Source organism: Brassica oleracea, chromosome C3 (genome assembly GCF_000695525.1).
Source record: "Brassica oleracea var. oleracea cultivar TO1000 chromosome C3, BOL, whole genome shotgun sequence".
In the NCBI taxonomy this organism is placed as follows: Eukaryota; Viridiplantae; Streptophyta; class Magnoliopsida; order Brassicales; family Brassicaceae; genus Brassica; species Brassica oleracea.
The window spans coordinates 11,096,825-11,107,279 of record NC_027750.1 but is presented as its reverse complement, the minus strand read 5'-3'; the positions used below and the strand labels follow the sequence as shown (position 1 = coordinate 11,107,279).

Genomic DNA, 10,455 nt, shown 5'->3' with positions numbered 1-10,455 from the left:
AAAAAAAAAAAAAAAAAACATTAGGTTGATGTATTGCATTGCACATCACAAATCATTATCAAGTAGCTTGGACCACGATCCATTTAAAAAAATTGAAAGCAAGAAGTACGAAATAAAGACCATATGACCATCAATTCAAATTAGCCTTGAGTAAAGAAAACTAACATTTATAACTACATATCCTGATCTTGCTTGGGACTTGGCCTGCAGAAGATGGGATAAGACTTGCGTCTTAATTTCTTGACAATCTTGGCTTGATACTCCACAAGATCAGTAGCTTCTTCTTCCTCAGACTCTCTTGCCATGAAAGTGATGTACGAAATCCATCTACCAGAAGACGCTTCGGTCACTCTCACAACATGATCCACTCTAACATTCGTTTTCTGAAAGAAAACATACCAACAAAAACGAAAAAAAATATTATATATACTGTAAAATGGTGATCGAACCATAAAAAAATGTATTTTGACCCAAAAAAAAAAAACCATAAAAAAATGTATAATTTACGTTTAAAGCATTGTATTTGCGAAGAGAGAGTTTGGCCATGTCTTGTGCGTATTGGAGCTGAGTCCTTCCTTTGACTGGAGAACGTTCACTGTCCAAAGATTTAAGCAGGATTGAGCCACTCCATACTTGACGTGGGCGAATCCCTTTTTGCACCAGAAAACCATATCAATTTCAACACAAATATAATATCATCTTTAACTCGTTTTATTATTATTATTAAAAACTAAGTTTTTGATCGAGAATATGAATATACGAACGTGGCTGAAGTGGAGATTCCGTCGATAAAGACGGGCTTTTCGTTCATCTTCTTCGTCTGACCAACCGTCTTCATAAGGCGAGCAATATTCTCTTTCGTCGTGGCTATCCACTCCCCATTCCGGTTGGCTGTCTGTTGAGTCTCCGTCGTCCACAATGCTATCTCCGTCGTCTTCGTTTTGATTGTGATCTCCGTCGCTTTTGCTATCTTCTTCTCCGTCGCTTACGTCAGAATCTTCATTGTGGTCGAAGGAATCATTCTCCTCTGGATCAGAATCTGATTGTTCGTTGTTCAGAGACAAAGAGACAACAGATTCAGTGATTTTCTCTCTGGGATCTGTTGTGGGAGCGGTTTCAGCCGTCTCGGGCACTGTCTTGCTTGACGCGGAAGCCATGATTGATAGAGACAGGAACCCTAGATTTTGCCTGAGCACAATATTTTAAGACCGATATATGGGTTGTATATGTTACTACCAATGTTTTTAAATCCGACCCGGACACTGAACCGGACCACTTACCGGGTCACTGGGTCACTAGGTCGACCCCGGATGAACCGCAGATTAATAAATAAATTAATTTTATTATATAATAATATATTAGCTATGAAAATAAATATATAAAAACCAAAGTTTAATATTTTCTAAAAGTTTTTTTAAAAAAAATAATAGTTTGGATATGTATATATTTTATGTTTAAAAAGTATTTAAAAAATACTTAACTTTAGTTTTTATATTTTTGTTTTCATTTGACATGCAAAATATCAAAAAATTATTTAGAGTATTTAATATTTTGTGTAATAAAATAAGAGTTATGACATCTTAAAAAATCAAGATATAAAATTCATAAATATTTAAATGTCTAATGTGAATAATAAATTAAATTTCAAATTCAAAATAAACCAAAAGTAAAAGATCATTGTAATAAATTGTCAATAACGGAAATAAACTAACACCAAATCACATCAACTAATTTTGATTCTCTCTACCATCGTTCATTCCATTTTCTTTAGGTGACATAATGAAATCTTCGTCAAAATCTAAAAATCACAAATATAAAACTGAAAAGGGAAAACCTAACTTTTTTTTTTGTCAGCACCTAACTTCTTAATTGGAAACTTAGAATATAAAATATAATCTAAAAACTTAAAAAAAAGTAAAAGTTATTTATTGGTTCAACCGATGGTTCAACCAGTGTCAAGTTCTAGGTTTTAGTGGATTTTTGCGGATTTCTAAATATTGGATTTTTCACAAAACCAAAACCATATTTTTTTGGGTTACCGGGTTTACCGGTTCAACTGCGGATCCGGGTCGGGTTTCAAAACGCTGGATATTACTGTACTGTGGTTTGTTAATAAATATGTGGGCCTTTGAACTTTACTCCTTTCATTTTATTTTTAGGGAAATATTTCTTTGATATCAACTCATTGTTTCATTAATAAGTTTATTATTGTTTAATTAAATTTATAATTTGTTTCGATGCATCCTATACCCCTAAATCATTGGTCATTAAAAACTTATTTAAAGAAATGTAATTTATTGTAATTTCTAACACAACAAAACATCAAAAATAAAGATTTTGCCATAAAACACCTTGTTTCAAAGAGTAAGGTCTCGATTGATAGGGTCGTTGACAAATAAGTACCAGTATGCTACATAAACAATATGTATTTAATATATTAATTGATAGAACAATAAATTATTTATATATAAAATTATCATAGAAAATTAGTATATGATATATAATTTGTTTATTTCTAAAAATATAGATATATTGATATTTAAATTATGTAGTAATTTTCATATTTTTATTTACAATAATGAATCATATTTAATTATATTTTTATTGAGAAATATTATTCTTTTAAACAATTTTGAAATATTTAAATACTTATTTTAAAATTTTTAATTTGACTTTTAGATATAAAAATACTTTTATGATATTATTAAATAAATTAAATTAATTATATTACATTATTTGTAAATTTTTATAGATTCTTAATGCAAATAGTCTATGAAAAACTTCATATGAAAACATAGGCAAAAAACATTCAGTAAGCATATGAATCTTCAACTGCTATTCTAAATAGGGCTAAATATTTTCTAATAATTATTGATTAGATAATAAACAGCATAATACTTATATTAATAATGCTCTCTCAGTCAGTCCCTAAATCTACCGGATGAACCCACTTTTTGTAGATGGATTTGTTTTTTTTGAACAACTTAGATGGATTTGTTTGGCACTAAGTTTACTTAATTTTTTTCGGACTATTGATAGAATTCTTGTGTTATACTTTCTAACTTTTTAGATATTTGTGATAACGATGCTCTCGCTGCTATTTTGTTAATTTATATATACGGCTCTTGATCACTTCATTTTTATTTTGTTTTAATCAAGAAGTATACTTAATTAGTGTAATTTCAAACAAAATTATAAGAAACAAATATTTTGTTTATTGTTTTGGCAGAATTCTAGATACATGATTCTCCCATAGGAGTAGACTACTGTCACTACTCCGAGTAATGTTCTCTGTTTCCAGTTTCTAGTTCTTTTCGGACATTTTCAAAAAATTTTCTTCCAAAAAGTCAATACGTTTTACAAAAGGGTAAAAAATCATTAGTCCATCATATTGTCATGACACCAAAGAGTACACGAAGAGGCACAAAACCATATAAACACAATCGTATCTTTTTTTCTTCACAAGGACGCAATCGTTATACTGTTAAATCTTCAACAAACAATTACACAGTTTCAGTAGAATCAAGATTTTGACCTTTTTACGAGCTATATTACGTATCAGGAGTAGAACACTCTGGTTTGCTGAGTTCATCACCCAACATGTGATGAAGAAGTGTATCAACTCTTTGACTCCGAGACTTCGACCTTTTAACCATTTCACAAACACGAACAAGAAAAAAGAAAGCTTTAGATTTTTCTAAGTGTCTGCTGTAAAACAAAAACAAAAGTCAAGATTTGATATCTCTCTACATACCCGGCATATCGACGCCTGTTTCTTCTTTCTTTGGAATCCTGCAACAATAATTAACATCCATTATGTTATTACACTTTCGTAATCTCCATGTCATATGTTCATTTCCCTGAACGTGAAGTAACGTTATGGCAATTCGAATAGTACTAGAATAATAACTAACCTGTCCTTGGCATTTTTCTTCTTCTTCAAGATCCAGCTCAGTAAAGAACGCCTCCAAGACAAAGGCAACGATCTGAAACAAAGAACCATGCATAGTTAGTCAAGAAAGTTTGGTTTTCTTACAACAATCACAACTAGTTTAGTGTTAGTGAATCACCAAATTCAACAATAGTAAAACAGTGATGATGTAGAAACTGACGAAATAAGTAATGCTCCACCACGTCCCTGTCAAATCTTTGTAGCTCTGAGGAAAACATCATCAAGAGTGGATTAAAGAGTTGCAACGTAGTGATTTAATTTGCAATTAATAAAAAGGAAGCTGTTTATAATCACATCTATTATGAGTTTGAAAAATTGGGACTAATAGAGTGGTATTACCTCCATCCAGGCTTGCCAGTTCCCCATCACTAGCAGGTTGAAGAGTGTGACCATTCCATTGGGATAGTCATTGAAGTTGAACAGTAGATAGCTGAGTTTCTCTAGTCAAGCAAAAACATCATATACTGGAATAGTTTTCTCCTAACAATCAAGACTCTCTAGCAAGCACAAGAACATTACACATGTACCAAGTAAATACTGGAGTTAGTACGTAAAAAAGTTTTCATAAAGCCAAAAAAAGGATACTCGTTCTCAGCCAACTCGGTTTCGAATAGTTTTTTGTTTCCCGCATTCACAAGCCCGCCAAATACCTATGAAAAATATGAAACGAATGAAGTTTTATTTTTTGTAAAGGGAAAAGAAGAGGAGCCTAAAAGGCTAAAACAATCCGAGGAACTATAATTTTTCAGAGGTAAAAAGGTAGTATGATTTACCTGTACACCAATGGAACAGTAGATACACAGCACACAGAAAATGGTGCCTAAGTATGGCATCAAACTTGGAATGAGAGTAATGAACGTCGCAATAAATGCTCGGTATTGTTGGACATGCATAAGAAGCCTTATCAGTCTTAACATTCTTGCAAGGAGAAGGTATCGGATCCTATAAATGACAGAAGAAAACAGAGTTAGGATTTTGTACAGATATATAAAAAAACCATTGTAACAAACATTTCATAGTTATTCCTCACCATTCTCCGTTTGAGAAGAAAGTGTTCTCATCTGGAGTTATGAGAGTAGCAGTTTCTCCAATAACTGCGCTTGCAAAAAGTATCAATCATCTATAGCATAGCCATCAATCAATCAACAAAAAAAAATGATGAAGTTGCTGCTTCAAAAGGTTTACCTATGACCCATGTGACTAGAAAATCAAACCGGTTTTGACCATCCCTCCAATAATTCTCAAATCCATATGAATAGATCTTCAGAGCCATCTCCATAACATATATCCAACCTGAGACAACATTAAAAAAATAATTAACTAATCACATTTACGAGTAACATAACCATAGATTGCACACTTCCTACAGCATCAAATATTAGAAACAAGCATAAAAAATGTAAGTGGAGAGAAGGTAATATTTAAGTTCTTACCAAAGACAAACTCTGCAACCTGCCAGGGCTTCTGAGCAGAGCTTTCTTCAATATCAAGCTACATACAAAAACATATGCTTGTGAAAAAAACTTAGAAATTTCATGTCAATGAGGTACACCTTATGGGGACAGGAGATACCGTTGTTTCAACAATGACAGCAATGAAGTTCAAAACAAGTATGAAAGAAATAGCGTAGCCAAAGTTTGGGCTTCGGACAAAAGCTCTTAGTTGTTGTGATAAGGCTGAATGGTAAATTTCCGGGAAATTTTCAAAGAGAGATGGCTGCAGTAAAAAACACAAAGGATGGTTAATGTAAACACATGATGGAGGTAAGTAAATTTCTAAAAGAAGAGTGAAATAGAGTTACGTAGACTTACAACTTCCTCCTTTTGGAATCTTAGAGCAATGGCTTGGCAGAGGTCAGCAAACTCATCCTTGTTTATCTACTCAACAGGAAACAAAAAGGATAAAGCAAAATTAATCTTTAAGGTTATCCTCTTATCACGAGTTCCTTGGTTGATTTATACCTTAAAATCACGAGTATCATCAAGCTCGTCAAATATTAATCCGAATTCTTCTTTTGATATCTTTGGTAACGTCCTGAATATTCAGAAAAGGAACGCATATCAGGTCTCACAAGTTAACAAAATTAAAAGGAAGAGACCATGAACAAAGTAGATAGATACTGCATATAGTAACATAGAAAAAAATACAGAAGATCATAATACCTGTAATTAGTCAACTGTTCAAAAAGCTTAATGCATTGCTCCTTATTAATCTCCCCGGTTCTCTGTTAAAACACACAAAATGGAAGATGACAAAAAGCACATATGCTCAGCTATGTCGTAAACTAACAAGGAACTTCCCTGTAGGAGAGATTTAATTATTTGCATGAATGAACTTACGTCTGTGTCTATAAGACCAAACGCTTTCTCCAACATTCTTCTTTTCATTTGATCCATACCAATTACTTGCTTTGCGAGCTACCAAAAGAACATATAAGTGTGGAAACTTGTTAGTGCTTTTGTTTTTCATTTTTCCATAAGAACCATGCAAACATCAACCTGTTCTTTGAAACTGTCATAAACAACGGCAAGAATCAAGTTCGTGACAAAGTAGACGCCAATTAGCACGTAGAGCACGAAGAACAACGAAGACCAGCGAGAAGACCTTACAAAAACATAACAAAATTAGTCTCCCATGCAACTCAAAAAAGTAAAACGAGAGACAAATGGACGTTTCACCATATACTTACTTGTAAGCACGAATCCAGACGTCAGGATTGTTGGATGTTGTGAACAAAATAAACATCTGATAAAGAGTTGCACCGTAAGAAGTGAAGACGGTGAGGCCTTGCTTCGTATCCTCAAACATAACAAAAGCAATCCAACTAGCAAATAAAAGGAACAACATCCATAGAGCCTGTGGAAATATTCAAAAAATTAAGCATAGAGTATTAGACTGACAATCAATACAATCTCTAAGTCAAACTTGAATAGGAAGGCCACTAACCAAGATATTTAAATATGTGCCAAGCATTCCAGAAAGAAGGATGAGGCTGTCTCGTAGTCCCCTGTACAGAAATTTAAAGAAACATATATATAGGTGAAACAAACAAACGTGGACTTTTATCTTACATGGCATGATCTACTCAATTCTTTGTCTATAGATGTATTTGCATTGAAACCATTTAATAGAAAAGAAATATAAATCAATTGTCACCTTATGCTAAGGATGAAGATGATAACTCTCACATATGGGGCGACTCTAAAAGGAAGAAAATCAAAAGCCAGTGGAGACAGGTATAGAAAATCAACCAGCACATCAACAATCAAAACTACTACGCAAGCAACCTGGAATCAAGAAGACAATCAATATTTTAGGTTCTGGCTAATTTTCAACAAATAGAAGCAAGAAACAGTGAAGAGGCTTGTAGGGGAATGATTACCTTCACTAGGTTCAAGCGGCTTGTCCAAAAGATTCGAGACCCTTCATAGGAGATTGGAAAAAACGTATGCACAAGTAGTATAAGCAGAGTAAGTACCTATTTTGACAACGTAAAGTAAAATAATTTCAGCACATTGAGAAAGGATCCTTGCCAGTCCCAACAAAAGACACCATGAAAGATAAACTAGTCTTGTCGGAATGTAAATAAAACATTACATGTCCCAACAATAGACACTATGCAAGATAAGCAGAGTAAGTACTTATTTTGATAAGTTAATACAAACAACTAAAGGATAAACTAGTCTTTACAGAATGTAAATAATACATTACAAGTCGTGAATTTTCAAGTGGATGCATATGTACCATCTATAGTGAAAATGAAAGGCCAAGAAGACATAAGTTCAGTACTTGCCTCAAAGATAATAGATTCTGCATTGGTCAAGTAGGGTAACTCTCCCAGGTAATAGTAATCTCTGTCTTTGCACGACGGCGTAGGCTTATTTTCACACCACAATGGTTGCTGCAAAAGATAAGAGTGTTACAGTTCATTTACTTCTTTTACAAGGTTGGTGTATATATAGCTCAAGACATTGCTTAATAAATAAGTGATGACCTCAAAGAAGTTTAACAAAATGAGAGCGAAATAGTTGAGTGACCAAATGAGATCCAGGCGTGTGAAGATAAAGTAGTACTTTGCAGCCTCTCCGAAGCTAGACTGGTCAAGTATTTGCTCAGGCAGACCAATACCATCTTCAGCCTACAAAACAAGCACATACATATGTACCACGTTCAATCCAAAAATCTCCTTTCGACACAAAACTAAAAAGGCTCACAAAAAGACAAAGAAACATGGTACGAAGTAAAACCGCATGATGTCACGGTCGGAGAAAGATGCATATATAGAAACTTATTCCAGAAGAAACCAGAACAGAACTAGGGTTTAAAGAGATAGAAGAGAACCAGATCGACGAGTGCAGCAGCTATCTGAAACGTGGAACCATGGGTGATAGCTTCTGAACGACGGACGATCCGATCCGTACCACCTCCACGACTCTGTCTACTAATCAAAGGGTCTTCCATTTTGTTTCTTGATTGAAATCGAAGCAAAGTCCAAGGACCTCGTAGTAGCTTTGTCTGAGTTATTATTTGACTCTTTAGGATTTAATTTAATGATAAGATCAGAAGAGTTGAGAAAGTAGAAGTGATGGCCCAGAAGTAGTTGAATTTTTTAATTGAATAAAACTTACGAACTTTTACCGTTAGATCAGTCGCAAATGATTGATAGATCTTGCAGACAAGACAAACACGTTGGGTCCTTGACGACTTCTTGACACGTGGCTTTAATTCATTTCAAGCTTTTCTCAATTTCTGTTTCTTTTTCTCTCTTTCAGTTCACATTGTTTTTTTTCCTATAACGGAGCCAAGAGGAAGAATGAAATCAGACAGAGTGGTGTTGTGGTCAAAATAAATATTCATTTAATTTTTTTTTTGTCGTCATATTCATTTAATTTATTTATGCAGAGACAGCTAAGAATTTTGGATCAGATCTGATGATAAACAATAAAAATAAACAAAAAGAGTTTGATATGGATAAGCATCTGAATACTGCTCACCAAAGTGTTGGATGCAAGGGGTTAGTTTCTCTTGTTTTGGGATTCAAATCACCATTAATACAAATTACTATTCTATAAATCTAAATTTTCAGGGACGGACTTCGTGCATATGAAAGATTTACACGAACGTAAGGTAGAGAACTTCCATAATAGTATAAAAAAAACTGGTCTCCAATCTTTGAAAAATATAAATAAACCTCCGCAATTGAGACATTAATTAGAAATGAAGTAAAATGCTCTAAAGCTCTACGATGAGATGAGAGAAAGAGAACAAATCATACACAAAAGCTTACTTACTACACAACATGCTGTAACTTTTCACTTTTCAGACAAAACCCCACAGAAGAATCAGTGTCACATTTTCACACTCTATATATTCACATTAACCGAACAACCAACTTCCAAATCCCATCACCGTATACAAACAACTTCAACTACCATTTACTTTACACAAGTTAAAAGCTTGCATTGGTGTTGGAACTCAGGATCCAAATAAACAGAACATACCAATGTTGTGTAGAGAGGACTCAGAGGAGCTTTACCTTATCTTAATGCTCTATTGGACCTATAAGTTAATTATTATATGGCAAAAATAATTAATCGGCACATGGGATTATAATCCATGAGATGGAATCTTCCTTTTCTTCTGACGCAACAAATGGTTGCATCAAACTTCAGTCAAAAATAAAAGTTCGCATGTAATATCATTATAAAAGTCGAATACACTGGGGTAGGACTTGGTGAAGCACATGCGACCAAACATTAGTATATTTGTCGACTAATTTGAGGCAACATTAACGTTTAGGCCCTTTGTACACATCGCCAAAAGAAAAAAGAAGTATCAAGAAAACATTAACACTACTGTGCCGATGACTGATAATCTTATTTTTATAAATTTCCATTCAGTACAGGCCAGTTCGGTATACTAGCTAAAATAAGTTGCAACACCACCACGCTACACTTAAAATTAAGGTGGTAGTTTACCACAAATTGACGAACTAGTTAACCAAATATGGGTAACATTATTAATGAAGGACACCATAATATTCAATTTATTAATTACTATTTACTCAATTTAAATGGATTAAACTTAATATTAAAAGGAAAAATAACATTTAAAAGCTGCAAATTAGATATGAAAATCAGCTGACCATCCAAATTCTTCTTTCTGTGCATTATTTTCTTTCTTTATGAATAAAGCTATAATATATCAATTTCCATCTATTTTCTATTTTAAGCTCTAAATAAGCTTGTTGCCAAACAACAACTCAAGAGAGTCGTCATATGAACATGGGCTTATGTTACCACAGCTTTCTGGGCTTACATATTGTTAATCCATCTACAGCTCAATCTCATCTCAACGAATCAAAAAATTAAAGTATATTTTATTTGCCTACAATTTTTAATACATTTTAAAAGAAAAAAAAAAACAATTCCCTAATTTTATGTATATTTTCAAGACGTGTAATTAGTTGGAGAGAAAAAATATAAAGAAGCATTTATTTGTTA

The 10,455-nt window shown here is 33.3% G+C and overlaps 2 protein-coding genes across 2 annotated transcripts; both read right to left on the bottom strand.

The window, feature by feature from the left end:
• Positions 1–42: 42 nt before the first annotated feature.
• Positions 43–1,162, bottom strand: LOC106333872. The gene is made up of 3 exons (XM_013772261.1): positions 767–1,162; positions 508–671; positions 43–383 (listed from the first exon to the last, which is right to left on the bottom strand). Exons 1-3 carry the CDS (start codon positions 1,155–1,157, stop codon positions 174–176), a joined length of 765 nt encoding a protein of 254 aa, XP_013627715.1. The 5' UTR covers positions 1,158–1,162; the 3' UTR covers positions 43–173.
• A 2,170-nt stretch (positions 1,163–3,332) lies between these two features.
• Positions 3,333–8,539, bottom strand: LOC106328290 (two pore calcium channel protein 1-like). The gene is made up of 23 exons (XM_013766706.1): positions 8,294–8,539; positions 7,947–8,090; positions 7,746–7,853; positions 7,335–7,430; positions 7,109–7,239; positions 6,899–6,959; positions 6,642–6,808; positions 6,451–6,556; positions 6,292–6,369; positions 6,115–6,176; positions 5,914–5,986; positions 5,764–5,829; positions 5,525–5,668; positions 5,386–5,443; positions 5,138–5,245; positions 4,983–5,046; positions 4,726–4,894; positions 4,538–4,602; positions 4,292–4,382; positions 4,071–4,157; positions 3,915–3,986; positions 3,755–3,792; positions 3,333–3,645 (listed from the first exon to the last, which is right to left on the bottom strand). The coding sequence occupies exons 1-23, from the start codon at positions 8,411–8,413 to the stop codon at positions 3,552–3,554; spliced, it is 2,202 nt and encodes a 733-aa protein (XP_013622160.1). The 5' UTR covers positions 8,414–8,539; the 3' UTR covers positions 3,333–3,551.
• Between the last annotated feature and the right edge of the window lie 1,916 nt (positions 8,540–10,455).

Bases quoted from the DNA above. Each gene is read 5' to 3' on its own strand.
- LOC106333872 (XM_013772261.1), bottom strand. From the start codon at position 1,157: ATGGCTTCCGCGTCAAGCAAGACAGTGCCCGAGACGGCTGAAACCGCT. The intron at 672-766 runs ACGTTCGTATAT...GTTGAAATTGAT, and splicing joins ACGGAATCTCCACTTCAGCC to ATGGTTTTCTGGTGCAAAAA. The intron at 384-507 runs GTAAATTATACA...GTTTTCTTTCAG, and splicing joins GCAAATACAATGCTTTAAAC to AAAACGAATGTTAGAGTGGA.
- LOC106328290 (XM_013766706.1), bottom strand. From the start codon at position 8,413: ATGGAAGACCCTTTGATTAGTAGACAGAGTCGTGGAGGTGGTACGGAT. The intron at 7,431-7,745 runs GCAAGTACTGAA...TTGTCAAAATAG, and splicing joins CAGAATCTATTATCTTTGAG to GTACTTACTCTGCTTATACT. The intron at 3,646-3,754 runs GTATGTAGAGAG...AATGGTTAAAAG, and splicing joins AACAGGCGTCGATATGCCGG to GTCGAAGTCTCGGAGTCAAA.